This window comes from Nansenia antarctica (assembly GCF_963989245.1).
Source record: "Nansenia antarctica genome assembly, chromosome: 17".
Taxonomy (NCBI): Eukaryota; Metazoa; Chordata; class Actinopteri; order Argentiniformes; family Microstomatidae; genus Nansenia; species Nansenia antarctica.
The window spans coordinates 14,912,831-14,936,457 of NC_137687.1; the positions used below are offsets into that span (position 1 = coordinate 14,912,831).

At 44.5% G+C, this 23,627-nt stretch overlaps 3 protein-coding genes across 3 annotated transcripts in view; 1 reads left to right on the top strand and 2 right to left on the bottom strand.

Moving 5' to 3' along the window:
- LOC308172729 (NADPH--cytochrome P450 reductase-like) overlaps window positions 1–23,627 on the top strand; it is a 155,452-nt gene that overhangs the window by 69,753 nt on the left and 62,072 nt on the right. The window lies entirely within an intron of this gene.
- mmp23bb (matrix metallopeptidase 23bb) lies at window positions 980–5,330 on the bottom strand (the record flags this gene model as incomplete). Its single annotated transcript, XM_080547316.1, has 8 exons — window positions 980–1,172; window positions 1,608–1,734; window positions 2,216–2,326; window positions 3,010–3,174; window positions 3,364–3,531; window positions 3,753–3,892; window positions 4,427–4,566; window positions 5,166–5,330. 8 exons carry the CDS (start codon window positions 5,328–5,330, stop codon window positions 980–982), a joined length of 1,209 nt encoding a protein of 402 aa, XP_080403442.1.
- ap2m1b (adaptor related protein complex 2 subunit mu 1b) lies at window positions 11,335–22,140 on the bottom strand. The gene is made up of 12 exons (XM_080547522.1): window positions 21,998–22,140; window positions 20,874–20,986; window positions 19,466–19,731; window positions 18,026–18,108; window positions 17,689–17,694; window positions 17,074–17,209; window positions 16,757–16,913; window positions 14,787–14,909; window positions 13,800–13,935; window positions 13,467–13,564; window positions 12,367–12,478; window positions 11,335–11,817 (listed from the first exon to the last, which is right to left on the bottom strand). The coding sequence occupies exons 2-12, from the start codon at window positions 20,945–20,947 to the stop codon at window positions 11,683–11,685; spliced, it is 1,326 nt and encodes a 441-aa protein (XP_080403648.1). The 5' UTR covers window positions 20,948–20,986; window positions 21,998–22,140; the 3' UTR covers window positions 11,335–11,682.

Here is a 23,627-nt window from a genome sequence, read left to right on the forward strand (position 1 = left end):
CAAGACCATAAAGGTCAGAGGTCAGCACACAGCGCCTTCGGAGAGCACTCAGACCCCCTCGCTTTTCCCATATTTTGTTGTGTTACTCAATTTAAAATCGATTAAATTAAAAAAGAATTTGCCATCAATCCACACACAATATCCCAGAATGACAAAACGAAAATGTAAATACAGAAATACCTCATGTACATAAGTACTTAGACCCTTTGCTATGACTTAGCTAATTAGCTAAAATTAAAAAATGTCGTCAACAAATCACTTGAATAAGTTGAATTATGTTTGTCACTGGCAGGGACTGGGGAGTATCAGAATCAAGAGAAAATTATGAAATTTGCTGAGCTAGTAGTGACATCCTGACATCCACAGTGTGTAATTGATTTCTATGCAAATCAATACAGTTACAGTTGTGTTCTGTGTAGATCATGCTGTACATAGCCCATCCCTGTGTATCATAGCCCACAGCCTGTATTTTTGTATACTTCACTATATACAACATATTTATAATATATGTATCATATGTATCATAGCCTGTACAATTGCACATTGTATCTCATCTCAATTTATATACAGTATAACCACTGCACATATACATCCAGTCACCATTGTATGACATGGTATGTCATTGCACATCACGCTACCATTTGCACTTAACTGTATAGATTTAATACGTTTTAAATTGAGTCACACACACAAACGTTGAAAAAGTGAAGGGGTCTGAATACTTCCCAAAGGCGCTGTATGTGCTCTCTGCATTTCACTGTGTTAGAGGCTTCAGCAGCTCTGGATGGTGAAACACAACTGCCCTTCTCCTCCCAGGTACTAACTCTACCCCTCATTGGTCCGTTGGATGTTGAACCAATCAGCTGTTAGAATGTTGAACCAATCAGCTGTTAGAATGTTGAACCAATCAGCTGTTAGAATGTTGAACCAATCAGCTGTTAGAATGTTGAACCAATCAGCTGTTAGAGTGTTGAACCAATCAGCTGTTAGAGGGCTGCTCGGGTTTTAGACGGATGGCCCAGGAATTAGCGGAAACGACGTTGCCAAGCCGATGGACTCGACAGGTGTACGTGCCCTCGTTGAACTCGTTGGCGACGATGCGAAGGTCACGATCCTTCATGATGATGTAGCCGGGGATGGAGGTCAGGAGCTGCTCGCCATCCTTGTACCAGCTGGGGGAGGGCCAGGGTAGGTAAATTGAATGGTTGAATGATTCAGCATTTTGACTAAATGTATTTCAACTGTAAGAGTTTAAAGTCAAAGACCTCAAGGTGTCGCTAAAGACTTGTACAGGGTCAGGCTAAACCAGGCTAACCCAGGCTAAACCAGACTAAACCAGCACTATATCAGGGTTTGTTCAGTGAAAGAAATTTACTAATTTTGTATTTTTCTGCTTGTGGTCTTAATTTTTAATAATCTACTAACTAGACAATTTCTTTCCCATAGTATTTCCAAACACAAATCCATTATAACTACTCACATTTTCAATTGAACATCTTCCATTACACTTTTGTGTAAGGAGCCTTGAAAGTCATTGAAATACTATTTTGATCAAGATCTGGTAATGATATCAGCACGATTAAAATGCAGTAAGTAAAGTATCCCACCTGACTTTAGGAGGCGATCGAGTGTTTTTCGTCCCACAGCGGAAGCCCACGACCTTGCCACGGGGAATCATCTTGATCTTGACGTTGGCAGGAGGTGGAGTTGGCGTGGTAACGGCCTCGAGAGGTTCTACAGGAAGTGAATCACATACCAAGACAGTTAGATAAGCAGGACTCCCTCAATTAGACTTCAAGTCATTTAAGGATAAAGCACAGTGCAGTACGGTGGTTCGGTGGGCCAGGGTAAAGCCTGAATAGACACATTTCCAATACCTTCGGTTCCCAACTCTTTTCACCCAGACCACCCCCATTTCACACTAAATTAGATTTGCGGCCCTCATTTAAAGAAAAAACAAACAATCAAAACAAAACCATGTTTTTTTCTATATTACAGTACATTACAAGTCAGTCACTCTCTCAAGGTCATTGGTGTCCTCATATATTGTTGTTTAGTTTCATTTATAATGGCTAAAACCTACTGAGTAGCCCTGAAACCTTTAGCGCAGGGAATGACTAAGCTAGCGCATAGCAAGTGTCTGGAGAGACACATGGAAAGATACAACTCAAATATCAGACAAGCAGATCTTCCAAACTATTGCTCTCAGTCTAACCATAGCACAGGTCACAGCGATGGGGACAGTTCTTCTTCATGAAGCTCTTCCTCCTCTCACAGAAGCCCAGGCGAGCCCAGGGAGCACACATCTTCCTCTTATCCACGCAGCCTGAAACAAAACACACGCATCAGCCACATACCTGTCAACGTTGGGATTTGAAAATAAGGGATATTTTCCCCCAAATAATGGAAAATAAGGGATATTAGGGCCAAAATAAGGGCCATCCTCCCCCCCCCCCACCGTCCACATACCATACCCCTTACATTTAGACATGGGTACACACAGTCATACCATACCCCTTACATTTAGACAAGGGGACACACAGTCAATCCTCACATCACCACTAGACAACCACTGGCTTGCACAGTGCCACAACTATGGTGTTAACTAGTTCCTACAGGTGGCCTACTGCTGTAGCGATGTGTACTTCCACCAGACAAGTTCATTTCTGTTTATTAATAGATGCACCAATGTACTTCTATTATACTGAGCCAACTACCACTATTGCACTATTATCATTGTTCATATTGTATTCCACCCCTGTACACTGTACCGCACATTTCAAATATTTTATCTAGTTTTTGTTGTTGTTGTTGTTGTTGTTGTTGTTGTTTATATAGTTATTTTTTAATCTTGTCATATTATATTCTTATTTATTGTTTTTGTTTGCTATGCACCGTGGATGAGAGGGAAACGCAATGTCAGCCCTCTGTATGTCTGTACATATATTGGATTGACAATAAAGCTGACTTTGACTTTGACTTTGACTTTGACTTTACTCTGGTACTGACCATAAAGGCGCTGTATGCCCCAGATGTCGTCCTGGGCGATGTTGCGCTGGCCTGTGTAGGTGGCGTTCGGGTGCATCAGGGCTTGGGGGTCACGGGAGTGCCAGAGGCCGAGAGCATGGCCGATCTCATGAGCCGCCACCTGGACCAGGTCGTTCAGCCACACACCTAGGGGGACAAGAACAATAAGAACCAGGTCGTTCTCCCTAAGAACTTCGTATTCTTCCTGGTACGACTGGTGGATTGATGATTCACTTGCTTAGTCAAATGTATCGATTGTAAGTCGCTTTGGAATAAGGCGTCTGCTAAATGCCAAAAATGTAAAAAAAAAAAAAAAAAAAGTTAAAGTATCGCTACCTTGTTTCCAGCTGAAGCGGGACTTTCCTAGGATCCAGAACTCGTGGTTGTCAAAGTGGATTTCCCCCCGGGGGGGCAGGAAGGCGTGGGCCAGCTCCCCGTTCAGCCCGTCGAAGCACGGGTGCAGAGGAGCCCACCAGCAGTCTGTATGGTTGAAGGTGTAGAAACCTGGAGACACAAACACACACGCACACACACGCACATGCGCACACACACGCGCACGCGCACACGCACACACACACACACACACACACACACACACACACACACACACACTTTAACGTAAGGATGGATCTAACCTGGACCCTTCATTCAGCAGAAATGATTAAGACCCATACGTGTTGTTGTTAATCCCTTTATGGGTCTTGTTGTCATGTGATCTGTCTCACCAATGATGATGTCAGCGCTCTTGTTGGGGCTTGTGATCTCAGTGAAGGAGAGAGGGGACACGTCGCTCCACCTGGTGAACGCGATGCTGATCGCTTTACGAGTGTCGTCTTTGTTCAGAGTGTTGGGGAACTTTGTAATCCTGACAAGAGAGGAAACGGAGATGAAAGGAGAGACAGACAGGTCAGGCGCCAGCCTAGACAGGAATGCAAACTTGGAATAGATTAAGTGAATTCTGTGATTCTCTAGGGTCTGGTATTCATTTCACCGCAAACTTTCAGAGAAAATATGTCTATACCTAGCCATACCGTAACACTAGGACAGCCGTGCCTTTTTACCTACTAAAAGAGCCGCCTCTTTACAGTGCTAAGCTGCTACGTACACACAACGACCACTAGTTGGCCGGTCTTTTAAATTAGCCTGCTTCCTACACAGAAAAACTGCAAAATAGCTTCATACTAGCTTATCCTGATGTGATTTTGAAAATGTAAGGATACTGGGTGGTAGAACGCACACGTATATCTAGGAAAAGTCATGAAAGGAGGGTCCTGGAATGTGATCGAGTGCAAAGATATAACTTTTTACTCACAGGCTTTACTCATGGCTGATCAAGTGTTAACCATGTAATATTCCTAAAAACAACAACAACCCTCTCCCCTCCTCCCCATCTGCTCACTTGTAGGTCAGGTTAAAATACTCCCACTTCTGGCCCAGCGGGTTGACGGCGTAGCGTTTGGATCGGCTCAAAGTCGCTTCTGACAGGCGATGACGCACGGAGCTCCAAGGCTCCGTATGAAACCCTGGTAGACCCCCAGCCTGCTGGACGGAGAGACACGAAAGGACATCTAAAGAATCCAACTGAACTTTACATAGGCATGGCAAGATTTTCCACTGACGACAGAAAGGTGAGAATTGTAAAGAGAGTAGGAGAAAGGACTTACAGAGCGCTATAAGCTACACCCCCACCACTAGATCCTGGTCTCAACAGAGAAGGAGTGAACTCAACCATCGGTAGAAAAAAATAACACACACACACACGTGGCAGGAACAGAGAACCAAACCTAATGAATGTAATTCTACACAGATGTGTAACCCTCATCCTGCCTGGCTGCCCCCCCTTGACATTCTCTCTCGATCCATCTCTCTCTACTGAAATATGTCACCCACATGTGAACATACCTCCCCCCATATCTAGTAACAACTTAACTCTTAACTCTAACCTTCTACAACTTAACTCTATTCCTTTGTTTTCTTAAAATCCACATATCCCAGACTCCATGTAATACAACAGATAAATAATAATAATAGCAGTAGGCTAATAGTAGATATAATAATAATAATAATAATAAAAGCATGCACAAGTACCAAACGTGAATAGACACATTATGAGCATTAAGAATGGGTCGTGAACTTACTGTATCGGTCCTCCACGTTGGAAACCCTTCGACCCGACCAAACAGCACCAGGACCACCACCACCTCCAACACCACCACCACCACAGACCACCCTGGACGGGCAGAGCGCGTTTGGAAACCCAGCCTGAAGTCCCTCGGTGGTGAATCCACGAACTTCGGCTCCATTGAAACCCTGTCGTATTTCATGAACAGTTTTGCAATGGAACACAACAGGACATAATTTTTCTTCTTTATGGGTTGAATGTTGGTCAAAGGACATCGACTTACTCAGGTGTTCAGGAGTTTCCTCTCCTGGCTGTCCCACCACAGTCAAGTTGCAGTTCCTCCCCCCCCCCCCCCCCCCCTCCCAAAATATTCACTGTAGCCTTTTCCCCGTGTCAAATACCAATGATAACTTCTTACTTTTGCACTCAGTCCTTGGTTATTGCATCGCATTTTCCGCATGTAGCGTGTATAGTTAGTTGGTTAGATCCATGCGTCTGCGGGACCAGGTGTCGGTCCGGTCTGGAGGGGCTGGGGGCACCGCCCCGGGAGGAACCACCACCCCGGCTCTCTGTCCCGCATGGTCTCAAACTGCACCTCACATCTCATCTGAGCTGTGGGACGTTTTTGTTTATGTTTAAATGAAATGGTGTGTAAAGTGATATATGTATATGGGTGCCGAACGGAAATAACGGTGTAAATATTGGTGTTTATATTTTCAAAAACCCCCAAATAAAAACACCTTCACAGAAGAAAAAAAAGTTCAATGTGTTTTCAAAGGCAACGCAAAGTTTTGTCAAAATCGGGCCGATCAATTTCATGTTGCCTCATCTATAATGACCAGACGTGTCAGACGTACGTGTCTCTTCAGCCAGGTGTATCACCCAGAGGACCACACCAACACAACTACAAGGCTCCACTGCAAGGTGCAAACCACTAGTTAGCCACAAAAACAAGATGGCAGTTTATAGTTTGCTAAAAAAAGGAGGAAGAAGGTCTTGAAGAAGGTATTGCGGACTGATCAGAAAGATTAAGAGTGACAGCAGGTGTGAAGTGTAGGGGGGGACACTATGGCACCACAGCCATCTCATAATATGTGACATATGGTGGAGGGGACACTATGGCACCAGCTTGTATGGCTGCCATGAGGCAGAATGAACTAGGAAAGGTAGTCCCTGAAGAAAAACCTTGTGGGCTTGCAAAAGTCTTATTTTTGTACTTAAAATATGATTTGGAATACAGATAGTCCAATAGATGGATAGCTGAATAGATAGAGAGAGAGAACCTGTGTACATTTTAAATGTATGACTATAATAGTCAGTAAATGATCCATTCAGAACCAATCGACCAGCGACTAATTGCGACTGTCCAAGCAGTAATTGTTCTTTTTCTACGTACACAAAAGGCCTATTTCTCTCAAATTGTGTTCTCAATTTTGTTTCAATCTGTGTTAGTGAGCACTTCTCCTTTGCCGAGATAATCCGTCCACCTGACAGGTGTGGCATATCCAGATGCTGATTAGACAGCATGATTATTACAGGTGTGCCTTAGGCTGGTCACAATAAAAGGCCACTCTAAAACATGCAGTTCTATCTTACAGCACAATGCCACAGATGTCGCAAGTTTTGAGGGAGCGTGCAAATTGGCAGGAATGTCCACCACAGCTGTTGCCGTGAATTGAATGTTCATTTCTCTACCATAGGCCGTCAAAGGCATTTCCGAGAATTGGAATTGGAAACGACTTTGGAGACGGCTTATGGTGACCGGCTTGAATGAACATTCAGTTCACCAGCAACAGCTCTGGTGGACATTCCCGGAGTCAGCACAGCTCTGGTGGACATTCGGGTCAGCATGCCAATTGTACGCTCCCTCAAAACCTGCAACATCTGTAAGTAGTACCCCCTTGGGATACTAAGATACTGCTGCAATACTATGATGACAATGACAATACTTTGATGGCTGCGCATCCCTGGTTAATGTGATCATTATATATCACTCTATAACCTTTGCACTACTGATGTTTACATTACTACCTTTCACATACTGTATATTGCACATTGCACATGTCTTCTGATATAGCTTATTTTGTACTTCAGCACATTAGATACTGTACATAAACATCACGGTACTAGCTACCTGTACATAGCTCATAACTGTATATAGCCCATAACTGTATATATGGGAATTGTGCAACCCTTCGCAAACCCATTGAGCAAAACAAGTCTTGTTGTGAAAAAAAATGTTTTATTTTTTTTGCATATGATGAAAATTGAAGCGATGAAGAACCCACTCAATATCATAAACCAACAGTTTTAAGTTTGTATGTTTGTTGCCGACACACTGACAGTGAGTTACATGCCATAGCCAAACTTTTTAGTTTGTTAAGTATGTAGCGAGTTACATGCCATAGCCAAACATGTTAGTTTGATAACTATGTAGCGAGTTACATGCTATGCTGTGTCAGTGTTTACTAGGCTAGCCACACAGGTGTTAGCTTGTTGCAAGCTTTTTTCCTGAGGGTTAGCTGGCAACCCCACTGACAGATGACAGGCAGATAATGACAGGGAGTGGTTGGGGGTGGAGTTAACCATCTATTGTTCCCACCCATTACGTGCCTGTGAAAACGTTGAGGCTGAATTTCTCTGTTCGTTGATTTGGGGGGGGGGGTATCAACATTCAAATATGCATTACTTCAACTTTTTCACATCATTTGAAAGTTTACAATCTGCCCTTTCATAATCGGGAATAAACAGACAAATGACCTTGCCCTAATTGGGGACTTGTTCATCAGACCCTGCCACATATGATAGAGGGGGAGTATGTGAAATGGTGAAACTTATCTGAACAAAAACAACATTGAATTAAAACTGAGAATCTCTACTTTTACCTCATAGTAAATGTTTCATTTCAAATCCAAACAGTTGGAATACAGCCAAAAGAAGAACAATGCTCCCTTTTCACAATATAGGCTATAATGGCACTTTATCAAAAGGTGTGGCATAGGCTAATAATAAAAAAAATAAAAATGTGCAATCACCTTGCGATCTCTTCAACTAAGCAAATGTTTTCTTTACCTGTTGACGCAAAAAAAAGTGCGTAGTGGAAAGCATATTCCAGATGCGTTTTTCTTTGAAGGCAAGGGTCCATCTCCAACATCTGTCAAAACAGTCCTCCTTTCCTGTCAGAAACGGTCCCCCCTCCTTGGAAAAACAAGTGAGCAGGTCACTGGGATTGGGGCTTGGATCCCCAAAATATTTTCAAAGAGAATATACATTATTATACATTATTGGGACATTCCCTAGTTCAGTGATCTGGCTAAACATAACATTCTCTCTGTCTCTCTGACATTCTCATGACACAGTCCTCTTCAATTATCCATTGATTATTAATTGAAGAGGAGTGCATCAAAGCTATCGCCCAAACCCTTGTAACAACGCACAGTGACGTGGTACAGATTTACTTCACTGCATCTCCCCCGATCATCTCCAGAAATGCAGCACTGCATTTCAAAAGTCAAATTCTGCGCATTCTCTTGTTGTGTGGGTTTGCATGAGGTTTACATTTTGGCAACGAAACAGTTTGGCATTATTACCCATGGTCCTCGGAGCCAAGTGCTGTGCAGTTCCCCACTAACCCTATCACTCACGCTGACCCCAGGAAGGCCCCCAGACGGCCTGTGGTTTTAAATAGAGCGCTCTTTGTAACTTCAATCATTTGATCACATAATCAATACCGTCCGCGCACAAATGAGCTACGGGTTGTAAGTAAAAGAAAAGGTTTTATAAAATAAAAAAGAAGGGAAAAAAAGTATCACAACCCAGCGGTCACAGACGTTAAAAAACAATCTAACATAACGTAAACACTGAACTCTCCTGCCTACCCTCGGGCTGAGACAGATTTCTAGTTAAGGGCACCTGAATGGTTCCACAGCTTCCGCCCCTCAAAGGCTTTGGCTCTGGGCCCAGGGTCTGGCTGCGGGCCAGGTGACGGAGGCACTCAGGAGGGCCTGACCTGCCGTGTCACTCACCCTGGGAAGGAGCAAAGGGAAAATAAGGAAGCAAGGCGGAAAGGGGCAAGCGGAAAAACTAAAGAAAGCCAGACGGGAGACAATTCTTTCATGGGCGCCTGAAGGATGAGAATTTAATTACCCATCTATCCATTAATTACCCATCTAACACAACAATCAGACTTCGAGAAGCAGCTCCCCGTCTATCCACACACAACACCAACACCACAACCAGCATTCTACCCAGAACACCACAACCAGCCTTCTAGAAGCAGCTACATTCTACATATTATTTTACCACACTTAACCACCCACACACCATGTTATTATTATTATTATTAATCAACTATCATTGCAAATAAAATACATGGACAAAGTTTAATTGGTAACACTTTTTTTTTATTAGGATTATCTTGACAGTCACAAAGTCACCAAACAGAGATGAAACATTGAACCTGGTGGGGCGAGCCCTCCCCATCTCTCAGGGCGTAGCAGGACACCGGGGGGTGGGTCCTAACCCAGCTAGGGAGAGGGTTTCTGGGAAACTCATTCTAGTTAGCAGAGCAGAATGTATCGTTGCATGGTGGAACAGTGAGAGTCAGAGTCCCAGACTCCTGAGAGATGTTGAGCAGGTCGAGTCCCCGGGGCAGAACACAACACACGTATAGTAAACACACCGTCTCGACTGAGGCGCTGACAGACACCATAACTGACAGTTCGTGAGGAAGGATTGCTACGCTTGGTAGCTCATTTGACCCTTTTCATACAACATAAGAGATTGTGTGTGTGTATATATGTTTATTCTCATATACTCTTTGTTCATGTTCCACTAACTGACAATTTTGTTCACACAGTAGGAATCTGCAGTACTGACACAGAGAACAACAGACACCAACATAAACATGTTTCATTGTCATTAAATGAATATAATAATCTAAATGTTAAACCGCTACTGGAATGAAAAGAAGATGGCTGCTCAGGTAAGTGTGTGGGGTGGTGAGTGATGGAATGGGGTTAGCACAAAGCACTAAATGCAAAACACAGGCTAGTCATAACTAATATACCTGAGAGGGCAGTGTATTGGAAATGTACGCAAAACGATACAATTGCTTCTCGATTAAACTCCACATTAATCTAGGGGTGCTGACACCAGTGGAGATACAAAGCACAGCGAGGGGAAGGGGGAGAAAAGCACGGCTGTGCCGGGGACTACAGAAGAAGCAGAAAGGAGCCGTTAACACTAGAACAGCCACGAGGGGTCATGTGAGTAAAGAAGAAGACCTGTGAGTAAAGAAAAATGTTATATCTTTGCACTCGATGAAATTTCAGGACTCTCCTTTCATGACTTTTCCTAGATATGTGCGTTTTACCACCCAGTATCCTTACATTTTTTACCACCCAGTATCCTTACATTTTCACATTTTCTGTGTAGGAGGCAGGCTAATTTACACGCGGCCAACTAGTGGTCGTTGTGTGTAAATAGCGGGTTGAGCATGGTAAAGCTCTTTTAGTAGGTAAAAAAGGCACGGCTGTTCTAGTGTTAAGAGATCATGTTAACGCTGATCACATCACCAACACATTTAGCATGAAACCACAAATACATGGGGTAGTACAGGATAGGTGAAAAGGGATTTTTAAGAATGGAAGGGAAGACCGTAGAGATTTATTTAGGCCTTTTTTTGTTTTTTTTCTTGTTTTAATCATGTTCAATACATAGACCATGTGTCTCCATTAGTCAAAGAAAAACAGGAGAGATGAGGCTAGAAATGTTTACATTTTGTTGTCTTCCACTAATCTCTTCCTCCAGCCTGCCCATGGCTCCCTGGGTCTGAGTGAGAGGGGTGTTAGCAGTGAGAGGGGTGTTAGCACGGTGAGGGGTGTTAGCAGTGAGAGGGGTGTTAGCAGTGAGAGGGGTGTTAGCAGTGAGAGGGGTGTTAGCAGTGAGAGGGGTGTTAGCAGTGAGAGGGGTGTTAGCAGTGAGAGGGGTGTTAGCAGTGAGAGGGGTGTTAGCAGTGAGAGGGGTGTTAGCAGTGAGAGGGGTGTTAGCAGTGAGAGGGGTGTTAGCAGTGAGAGGGGTGTTAGCAGTGAGAGGGGTGTTAGCAGTGAGAGGGGTGTTAGCAGTGAGAGGGATGTTAGCAGTGTGAGGGGCGTTAGCACGGTGAGGGGTGTTAGCAGTGAGAGGGATGTTAGCAGTGAGAGGGGTGTTAGCAGTGAGAGGGATGTTAGCAGTGAGAGGGGTGTTAGCAGTGAGAGGGGTGTTAGCAGTGAGAGGGGTGTTAGCAGTGAGAGGGGTGTTAGCAGTGAGAGGGATGTTAGCAGTGAGAGGGGTGTTAGCAGTGAGAGGGGCGTTAGCACGGTGAGGGGTGTTAGCAGTGAGAGGGGTGTTAGCAGTGTGAGGGGTGTTAGCAGTGAGAGGGGTGTTAGCAGTGAGAGGGGTGTTAGCAGTGAGAGGGGTGTTAGCAGTGAGAGGGGTGTTAGCAGTGAGAGGGGGTGTTAGCAGTGAGAGGGGTGTTAGCACGGTGAGGGGTGTTAGCACCGTGTCTCATAGATGCCGCTGCGGCCGATGTAGCGCACCCATTTGATGACATCATGATCACTGTAGTTCAACTTGGGCTCAAAGACCTTCAGGTAGCGCACCTTCAGCCCAGACGGAGCGAAGGGAACCTGTGAGAAGGGAGAGAAGTGTTTACGCCACAGGACATTTCTAGAACTCTAACCTTTAGGCCTTGTCCACACCAATACGTTTTTTTTATAAACGTTTTTCGCTAATATATTAGGCCTATGCCTATGATGTATTATACATATAATCGTTTGGAGAGGGAAACGCAATTTCACCCCTCTGTATGTCTGTACATACTGTATATTGGATTGACAATAAAGCTGACTTTGACCCAAAAAATAAATAAATAATCTTTTGTATGATTTTATGTCATGAGGACTACGGATACAAATTAGCTCACAGCTAAATCCGGCATATTTACTGTCACCATACTATGTATAAGTGACTGTTCATTAATGTGCACTGTCCTGACTAAATAAAGATCTATCTATCTATCTATCTATCTATCTATCTGTCTGTCTGTCTGTCTATCTATCCATCCATCCTTCAGGCTATAGAGCTGTTTGTTAATCCTCTGTATAGCAATGTAAAGTATTTCTAATTAATTTGATAGTCCAAAAGCACCTCAAAGTTCATAGAGATGGGGGGCTCACCTCAAAGTTCATAGAGATGGGGGGCCGCGCCCACTTCTTCTTCTCATTGGTGGACAGCAGCTCGATCTCAGCGCTGATCTGAGACTCCTTCATCCCGGCCATGCGCTTGATCCTGCAGACAAACACACATGGTGTTTACACACTATACCATACAAACACATGGTGTTTACACACTATACCATACACTATACCATACATTACATACATACTATGCGCCAGTGCGCGTTTCATGCGCGTGCACGCGAAAATGGACCACTCAGGAAACACTGCTATACCATAGTACATACAGGTACATACATAATATACCACAGTAAATACAGGTACATTTGCTTTGCTGTTGTAAGCTTACTTATTGTACTAAGCTTTCATGACTGGACTTAAGATATTTCACCTAAAGAATGAAAATAAGCTGAACTATCCCTTTAAGTGGTGGGCCAGTCAATTCCCCTCTCAGGAGAGAAGTAGCTTTAATGTTATGTCAACATAGAGAGTGATGACAAGAATGTCGATGGTGTTTTAGGTCAGTTTTGAAACGTGACCTCGTGGGTGAGTTAAGAACAGAGGGCCACATTCAGGACCTTTGTCAGCAGAATGTTCTAGACCTCCACAGAAACTCGATCCCCTAACTCTCCATAATCCCCCTCATCCTTGGCACAATGAACCACCTTTTTCAATGTCAATGTCCAGTCTGATGTCCAAAGCTAGCACTTAGGACTATAGAGTTTCCCACGCATACAACCTTCCCTACCCCTCCACCTAACCATCTCCCCTAGCCCTGCCACCCCCCCCCCCCTCCCCCCTGGACATTGCTGTGTTAATTGTTCTCTGTGCCTGTTCGTTAACTCTGTGTTCTATGTGCTCATGTTATCTGTTGTTAACTCTGTGTTCTATGTGCTCATGTTATCTGTTGTTAACTCTGTGTTCTATGTGCTCATGTTATCTGTTGTTAACTCTGTGTTCTATGTGCTCATGTTATCTGTTGCTTGTTGTTTCTGTGTCTTCTGTTTTTCCCATATTGTCAGCGTCTTTGAGCCCCGGAAAGCGCTATATAAATACAATGAATTATTATTAGAGTAACAAGAGAAGCAGAGAGGACTTACTTCCAGACGATAGCGTTCTCACTGGCCTTGTACTTGGCTTTACCCTTCATGCAGATCACCTGGACTCCACTGGTGTTGAGGGGGGTGGGGATGCGCACCTGGGAAACATGTCAAAAGGGGTGTTACGGCAGCCGCGTTCTCGTCTTTTAACAGGGTTCCTACAAGTCAAATTTAACACCTTTTTAAGACCTCTTTGGATTGAATTTCAGACCTATCGCAACACCACGTGGAAGCTTTTTCTCTTCCTCGAGGTGATGAAATTAGGGATTTCACTGCCATACAGACAAAAAAAGGAAGCGAATTGGCTTTTTTTTGGCTGATCTGGAGCCATACCTCGATCTTCTGAGCCAGGAGTGAGGGCTTGAAATTGGATTTGATGACGACCTTAACCTCCAGCTTTGTGCGGCCGACTTCCCTGACCAATGGAATGACGCGGAACGGCAGGATGATGTCTTTAGTGGTGCGGTACCTATAGAAACAAAGAAAACAACAATTCTACAACAGCATGTTTGGATACTGGATTCTGATTGGCTAGCAACAGTGGTAAATATCTCAACAACCCACTGTTCAGACCGCATTTCCAGTATCAATGCGCCTCCCAACCAATCTGATTAAGAACACCTGTGCTGACCTACAACGCAATGGTTGATCTTGTTTATGGGACTATATTCTGTGGCGGAAGGATATGTATTCTGAAACGATTAATGATTGTAAATACATTAATTTAATGTTACAAGTAACTGTGTATTTATTTTTTATATTATGTGGTGGCTGTTGTAGAAAAGCAATTGACCATTGGAGGGCGGGGGTTGTGGACTCATTTACCACTGTACAGGGTTTTCCTACTCGGCTACGCCTCGTGCCACAACCCTGTACCAGTGGTAAATGAGTCCACAACCCCCTTCCTCTCATGGTCAATTGCTTCCTTCTTAAATCAAAGTGTACAGTCGGTGGAGGAACCTACAAGATACAGCGCCCTGCGTAAGTAACGGGACAGTGAAGTATCTTCTTCTTTTGGCTCTATAACTGCTATGTTTGGATTTGAAATCAAACAGTTCCTATGAGGTTAAAGTATAGACGCTCTACATTTATCTGATTGTGTATTGCATTAAAGAAATGCCAACACTTCTTATACACAGTCCCCTTATTTCAGGCCACCAAAGTAGTGGAATTCATATAACATCCAAATTAAGCACTCTGTTTAGTTTATATATATCGCGTAATGACTGTATTGAATTTCCAAATACCGCGGTATACTGTATTACCGCCCGCCAACCCTAATACAAAAACACACAGAAACACACAGAGAGAAAGACTGACCTCATGAGCTCATAGTCGCCATCCGGAGGAATGAAGCTGATACTGCGCTCTGAGTCAAACTTGCTGAGACGGACACACTGGTGGAAGGTGCAGTCGTCGATGGCGATGGCCTGCTTCCCACTGCTGCAACAGGACAGCAGACAGGGAAGGTAAGAGAGGACGAGGAAGAGAAAGGTGAAATGAAAACAAGTGGTTAATAGAGTAGGTGTAGACGAGGGAGCACATCTAGACCCAGTATGTACAGAGCGGTAACAGTTGACCACTGAGACCACAACATCAACAGACTACGGTCCTTGAACAACGTGATTCCTCGCCTCCTCTGTTCCGTTGCTTCCTACTCAGAACACGTTGGAGAAGATCTGGGTTTTGCCCCCTTAGATATTCCTCCAAAAGCTTTTAGGGGAGCGATTAGAGTACAGAGGAGAGGACGAGAGGAATCAGGTTTGTAACAAGTGAGAAAGGGTCTGTGGTCTATCTACGGCCCGGGCCGCACCACATCACATGACCAGTCTGGTTCTGTTGCAGTTCAGCGTCCATTAAAAGACCATGGAGGAACCTAGTCTAACACACTAAGACAAGGCAGGAGAAGCTAGTCTAACACACTAAGACAAGGCAGTAGTTGAAATCAACACACTTATGGCAGCGATTCTGTGAGACTGAAGGATTCTAAAATCTGTGTGTGTGTGTGTGTGGGGGGGGGTTGCTAGCAGACAATATTCACATGGGGGGGGGGTTATCAACATTTCATGCAGTTATTTATATATTATCAATGTTTGCAACATCAGTACATACAATGGATGGACAGATGGACAGAAATGCTAAACAAGTGAGAGAGAGAGAGAGAGAGCGAGAGGTACACTACCTGCCCCCCAAATCACTGAGGTCCAGCACAGAGGAATGGAAGAAAATAAACCGGAAATTCAAGAAGAAAAGAAGGGAAAACATCTTAACACTCCAACCCCCAAAACGCTGTACAAAAAACCAATACACATACTGTACTGTATTACATGCATTTACTTCATTTTACATGCATGACATTAAACTAATAAGATGATCATAATTGTTCAAATCTTTATTAAGAAGAAGTAAATGACATGTGTGTCTGTCTGCGGCAGCGTTAACAAGAGCGAAATCTGAGGGAGCGATGAATCCAGCGCAGTCCCGAAAAATCTCCAAACGAAGCCGTGGATAGCCCCTCCCCCTTCCCCTCGATGAAATAGGGTGTTTAGCATGTTGATGTTTTATCAGCATGTTGTGATGATAATAACAATAATAATAATAACTTTATTTGTATAGCGCTTTTCCTGCAAACGTTGCAGCTCAAAGTGCTTTAATCATTATATAATCATAATTTAATAATTTTTTTATTTAAATGCAATATTAAAAGGATGGGTTTTTAGTCTTGACTTGAACATATGTGCTGAGGTTGCATCCCTAATGTAAACTGGCAGTGCATTCAACAATCTGGAGCATAAAATGAGAATGCAGCCTCACCAAATCTCTTCTTTTGTACATGTGGTACACAGAGAAAACCAGTGTCAGAAGACCTGAGAGCTCTATTGGGCTGATATGCTAGCAAAAGGTCTTTCAATTATTCTGGTGCTATGCCAGTGAGAGCTTTATAAACAATCGGCTCGCAAAAAATGGACGCTTCATTTCACTGCCATACAGACAAAAAAGGAAACGAATTGGCATTTTTTTTGGTTCCAGCTTGATTCATTTCCGCGTAAATAGATGTGGTCGGACTGATTTCCTTGCAGGATCTCATTTTTAAGACCTAGCACCTCCTTTTTAGACCAAATAACAGAAATGTAAGCCCTTTTTAGGCCTTATAAATTGAAATGCTGGATTTTAGACTTTAAGGCTTTTTAAGACCAGCGCAGGAACCCTGAATGAAGAAACCCAGTTTGTCCAAACATGTCACCCTGCACCCTGCCCCCTGCCCCCCTGCCCCCCCCCCCCCCCTTCACCTCTTGCTGCTTCCCGCCTCATCGGTGGTGGTGGCCGTCCCCTTGCCCGCCTTATCAATGATGATCTTGTCGTTCATGCCAAACTTGCACTCAGGCATCCCGCTCAGGTAGCTCTTCATCACTACTCTTCCAGACACGTGGGCACTCAGGACCTGGCCTGGGGGGGAGAGGAGGGGGGCAGGAAGGTACACGCTCAGTACCAGCCGGCTTCATTTGTTTAGTCGTTACATTTTCAGTACGTGTGTTTTTGTGCGCGCCTCAGGACTGTACTGTGAAAAGTAATGTGTGACATATATCTGGGCTACATGAGGGTTTACCCTGTGGTGACATCAGCAGGTTGACGCTCTCCAGGACGTCCAGGTAGAGCTCGTTACGACGGTACTTGATGCCCTCTCGACGCCAACCGATCTGTCCTGTTACCTGGCTGGTGATCTGTGACTGTTCCTCCTTGGTCTGGTAGAGAGAGGAGAGGAGAGGAGAGGAGAGGAGAGGGAGAGGAGAGGAGAGGAGAGGAGAGGAGAGGAGAGGAGAGGAGAGGAGAGGGGAGGAGAGGAGAGGAGAGGAGAGAGAAATGAGGAAAGACAGGAAAAAGAAAGAAAAATAGAGAATGTCAGATTGTCATGCTTTTTTCTCTTTTATTTTTTTATGATGTTTTCTTGAGTGTAAAGTGTGATGTTTTTATTTCCTGTAGTTCTGTTTTATATGATTTTACCATGTCCTGTTCTGTTTTAAATTGTTTATAACATCTGAGGCCGTATTTCCCCTGTGGATTTACCTGCCCAGGGACTGCTGATGTCATTTAGCTACCCAGCTAATTCAGGGAGAGTCAATGACTGTCCACTGTCCCTTTTAAATAAACAAATAAATAAACTATAGATAATTCGAGCGACAGTTAAGTATTATCCTCACATTTCAACTGTAAGAGTACTCACATGGTGCTGGAGGACGTTCAGTGACGACCGTTGAAGAGGAGATGGAGAGAGAAGGAGAGAGAGAAGACGTTAGATACTTCCCATGATGCAACATGATCTGTGATGTGACAGTTGCAGCTAGGCCAGAACCCTCCAAGCCTCAGGAACAAGGAGCTGCCCTCCCACTCATGAATGGTAAATGGTAAACAGACTGACTTATATAGCGCCTTTATCCAAAGCGCTTTACAACGGCCTCTCATTCTCCCATTCACACACACATTCACACACCGATGGCGGCAAGCTACCATGCAAGGCGCCGGACGGCGCGCTCACAGCCGCCCTCCTCTAGCGTACCTACCTGGCTCTTGACGCTCTGCTGGGTGATGAAGGTCTTCAGGGCGCCGGTCTCAGAGTTCTGGGGGTATCCGAAGTCCAGGATCTCTACAAGGCAAGACTACCGTCAGACCTCACAGAGGAGGACGACACCTCAACTACCTCAGCTAAGACAGGGTTCCTACAAGTCAAACTTAAGACCTTTTTAGACCTTTTTTTAGACCAATTTGAATAGAATTTTAGACCTATCGTGGTAGCTTTTTGTCATCCTCGAGGTGATGAAATTAGGGATTTCACTGCCATACAGACAGAAAAGGAAGCGAATTGGCATTTTTTTGGTTCCAGCTTTATTCATTTCCGCGTAAATAGACGTGGTCGGACTGATTTCCTTGCAGGATCTAATTTTTAAGACCTAGCATCTCATTTTTAGACAGAACAACTGAACTTTGAGACCTTTTTAGGCCTTATGAGTTGGATTGCTGGGTTTTAGGCTTTTTAAGACCAGCGCGGGAACCCTGTAAGAGCTCACCAGTTGTTGCAGCAGAAGGTTGGCTCCTGAAGAAAAACGTGCACTGCAAAAACCATCACCTTCAACATTCAGAAACATATTGAGTCGAACAAAGTCGCCCTTCATTCACTGTATATATATACTGTATATATAGGCCAGACACTGAAAGTAAGTTAAACATGATTAGAGATTGCAGGACTTCTGTTGTCCGTTGAACACAGGACTTGAAGACATCCGTCTGCGCTGTATTTTCTTTAGATTTAGATTTTGTCATCGTACAGTTAAAAATCAAAACCTAAAAAAACAGCAGCACAGCAGACATTCTGAACAGTGTCCATCACATTCAAAACAACAGCAAATCCTGTCAACAAATGACTGTCCGCAGGGTTCCTACACCTTCTGAAACATCACATTCAAGCACCTTTCAAGACTCAATTCCCTCAAATTCAAGGACCCAACACAGCATAGTTTGAGACAGATCTAGATGAGAATTGATATAATAGGAACTATCCGCTCACAGACAACAATTAAAAAGAGAGGCTTGAATGTGTGAACACTAGATGGTCTCTTGCCTTCTCTACCACAGCACAGCAAAACAATATATTGTGAAATATGTGTAAAGTTAAGCAATACAGAGACTTATTTACTAGTTGACTAAGTAAAACATTTTTGAATATATATATTATTTTAGAGAGAGAGAGAGAGAGAGAGAGAGAGAGAGGGAGAGAGAGAGAGGGGAATTCAAGCACTTTCAATGACCCATGTCTATTTTCAAAACCTTTAAGACCTTGATTTCGTTATCTCAAATTCACAAACTTTCAAGGATTTCAAGGACCCGTGGGAGCCCTGTGTATGCCTAATCCTGCTTTCTACATTCCTTGGGGAACACAACACAAAGATTGACAGTCCAAGTCGACTGTTTAGGGTAAGTAGGGTAAATAAAAGTGTTTGTTTTACCGTCCAGCAGCTCGTAGATCAGCACAAAGTTGTTCTTGATGTTCTCCTCACTTATCTTGCCAAAGTACGCCACCATGACGTCACACATCTTGTACAGGAACTCGAACACCATGGCGGCGTTGACGTTCTGCTTGGTGACGGTGGCCAGCCAGATGTTGGAGCGCTTGATGTGGAAGAAGCTAGTCCGGGCGATGTTGGAGACGGGGGAGCGCACCTGCTGCCGGGCGTGGATGACATTCACGCGGAACGCATCCACCGCGTTACGCCTTCACAGACACGGAAAGGAGAAAAAATGATGTTATGGTGTGTTCTCACTAGAACATTTGCGTCACTTGGAATCGGAGTTTAGGATAAAATCTGCTTTGCTCTGCGTCGTTTGGAGCTGTGAGCATTCGAAGTCGCTCCCGGAGCAAACAACCGACGCATGCTCCGCTTGAAAAGGGTGGTTTCGCTCCGATTAGAAACGACGCATCCATCTCTTTGCTTCGCTTCGCTTTTGGTGAGAACGCTGCTCAAGGCTGTCCATAGGAAAACAACAGCGCACGCGTGTTGATCTGGATAAGAGCTGGACAACGGGCAATTCTCAATTTTTCTGACCAATCAACTACCCCGTCTGTTGCTTCGATTGCGTATGTTACTTCGTTTACATGAAGGGCTGTGAGAACGCAAATCAGAGAAATAATTTCATTTCAATTTCAACTCATCCACTTGCTCCGGGTCTCGATTCAGACCTTCATGTGAGAACATGACCTTAGTCACCAAGCTGCGCTGCTGGTTTTTTAGCATCTAGTGCTACCTCCCTGCTATGGCAGGTAGGGCACTCTTGCTCCATACAGGATGTAGTAGGCTACATTTTGCCACACACATTTTATTCAAATTCTCGTATGAATATGAATAGGTTAACCGTGCAGCCAGGGACCCAGGGGTTTAATTAGATAGGAATTTCAGATGGAATTACTTAGAAAATATATATATTAGCCTCTCTCACCCTCTATTTTGCCCCTCTCCTCCAAAAGGTTTTCCAAGTAAAACTATCTGCCCCCCCCCCTCCCATTCAAGGACATAAACAAGCCCCTCTGCTTCACCCTATATCACCACTCACCCTCTGTCATCACTCACCCTATGTCATCACTCACCCTATATCACCACTCACCCTATGTCATCACTCACCCTATGTCATCACTCACCCTCTGTCATCACTCACCCTATGTCATCACTCACCCTATATCACCACTCACCCTCTGTCATCACTCACCCTATGTCATCACTCACCCTATATCACCACTCACCCTATGTCATCACTCACCCTATGTCATCACTCACCCTATGTCACCACTCACCCTATGTCATCACTCACCCTATGTCATCACTCACCCTATGTCATCACTCACCCTATGTCATCACTCACCCTATGTCATCACGGTAGACCCGGGAGATCAACACCTCCCCCTTGTGGTTGTAGATGAAAAGTCCTCCGATCATGATGGCAGCCTCTTAGACATCACAGGTCATGATCCTTTCCTGGGGGGGGAAGAGGGAGGCAGTGGGTGAGAGAGACATGCAATTTGAGACTCCTCAAATTCAAGTGCTGAACAGTCATTATGCTTTCTATGCAAAGATGGCACATTTGACCAGTTAAACTATGTGGGTGGCTGTGTATGTTTCAATGCCAGTCTGTCTGCACCACAGCCTGGCAGAGAATAAGCTAGTGTACAGTCAACATATGATGTAGGCCTGCCTAGAGGACTGGCCAGCCCTAAGTTTGACATGTGTCAAATAAACACAAATATAATTATTTTCAAAGGATTCAGTCTTGCTGTCGATTTGACTGTTTTTATTTGTTTGTTTGTTTTTTTTACTGGGGGGGGCTCTTAGGGCAGGCTCACTGTCTTGGACTTTGAAAACCACATTTGTCATGTCAATCTAATGACATTCTACACATGAACGTTACATGGGTAGTACATAGAGTACATAGGGTACATAGGGTTAGTCAATAGTGCTCCTGACCCAACCTGATCATGTCCTAGACCCAGAGGGAGTGGGCTAGTTCCTGGATGTATCCTAGCCTAGCTTAGCCTCCCAGCCACCGACATGCATCCGGTCAGTCACAAGACATCTCCAAATCGCCTGCCCTGGTCAAGTGAACTACTAAACTAGTTACCAGAATGATCTAAGGATCTAACACAGCTTGTCAAGATAACTTAAGTTGGTATTCGACCAAAGATGTCTGCCTGCCTGCCTAGCCCTGTCTGTCTGTCCGTCTGTGGAAACACAGCAGCAGCCAGTTAGCTAGCTTAGCATAGCGACCTTTAGCTGACCACCATCTCGTTTGCAAACATCTGACCATGAATGTCTGTGTGCATTGGTAGACATCATTATTATGGCAATATAAAACCAAATGTGTTTTGTCTTTATGCATGAGAGAAGAGAGAAGACGACTGGCTGGCTAAGTCAAGCGAAGACAGTCATGTTGTCATGTTTGCGGTCAGATATTCATATTCATTATTGCTGCATTATTATCTCTGATCTTACCAGGTCTCTTCTTCCCTCTCCTCTGTAGATTGACCGGACAGTTTTTATGTTCAAAAGCGAATTGAGAAAAGACAATATTGAACCAAGCCTGTGCTCTGCTCCGAGGGGTTGATTGCACTCACTGTCTTTGCCCTTCTCTCTTCTCTCCGATTCAAGATGTCGACAGCTGCCTAGAAAAAAAATCCAACTGTCCCTGAAAGCCAACATATAGGGTATTACGGTAAAATGTGACGTGACGAGGCTTCCAGCAGGTCTGGGGTCAGTCCTAATGCGTTCCTAGGCTTCCAGCAGGTCTGGGGTCAGTTCTAATGTGTTCCCTTCCAGCAGGTCTGGGGTCAGTCCTAATGTGTTCCCTTACAGCAGGTCTGGGGTCAGTCCTAATGTGTTCCCTTACAGCAGGTCTGCGGTCAGTCCTAATGTGTTCCTAGGCTTCCAGCAGGTCTGGGGTCAGTCCTAATGTGTTCCCTTACAGCAGGTCTGGGGTCAGTCCTAATGTGTTCCCTTACAGCAGGTCTGCGGTCAGTCCTAATGTGTTCCTAGGCTTCCAGCAGGTCTGGGGTCAGTCCTAATGTGTTCCCTTACAGCAGGTCTGGGGTCAGTCCTAATGTGTTCCCTTACAGCAGGTCTGGGGTCAGTCCTAATGTGTTCCCTTACAGCAGGTCTGGGGTCAGTCCTAATGTGTTCCCTTCCAGCAGGTCTGGGGTCAGTTCTAATGTGTTCCCTTCCAGCAGGTCTGGGGTCAGTCCTAATGTGTTCCCTTACAGCAGGTCTGGGGTCAGTCCTAATGTGTTCCCTTACAGCAGGTCTGCGGTCAGTCCTAATGTGTTCCTAGGCTTCCAGCAGGTCTGGGGTCAGTCCTAATGTGTTCCCTTACAGCAGGTCTGGGGTCAGTCCTAATGTGTTCCCTTACAGCAGGTCTGGGGTCAGTCCTAATGTGTTCCCTTCCAGCAGGTCTGGGGTCAGTTCTAATGTGTTCCCTTCCAGCATGTCTGGGGTCAGTTCTAATGTGTTCCCTTCCAGCAGGTCTGGGGTCAGTCCTAATGTGTTCCCTTACTGACAGGTCTGGGGTCAGTCCTAATGTGTTCCTAGGCTTCCAGCAGGTCTGGGGTCAGTCCTAATGTGTTCCCTTCCAGCAGGTCTGGGGTCAGTCCTAATGTGTTCCCTTCCAGCAGGTCTGGGGTCAGTCCTAATGTGCTCCTAGGCTTCCAGCAGGTCTGGGGTCAGTCCTAATGTGTTCCCTTCCAGCAGGTCTGGGGTCAGTCCTAATGTGCTCCTAGGCTTCCAGCAGGTCTGGGGTCAGTTCTAATGTGTTCCCTTCCAGCAGGTCTGGGGTCAGTCCTAATGTGCTCCTAGGCTTCCAGCAGGTCTGGGGTCAGTTCTAATGTGTTCCAGCAGGTCTCTGGGGTCAGTTCTAATGTGTTCCCTTACTGACACTTCCCCTTTCTTCTATTAATAGTGGTTCAAATGGAGCTATGGCAAAGAAAAAAAAACGTAATTGACGATGGCTTAACCAGTGCATTTCGAGTGTTTTCGTGCATTTTCAAGAATATTTTAACATCGTTATCTATGGGTGCTTTTTTATTTATTTTTATTTTTATTTTATATTTTGTTCTTTTCTCTGTATTATTTC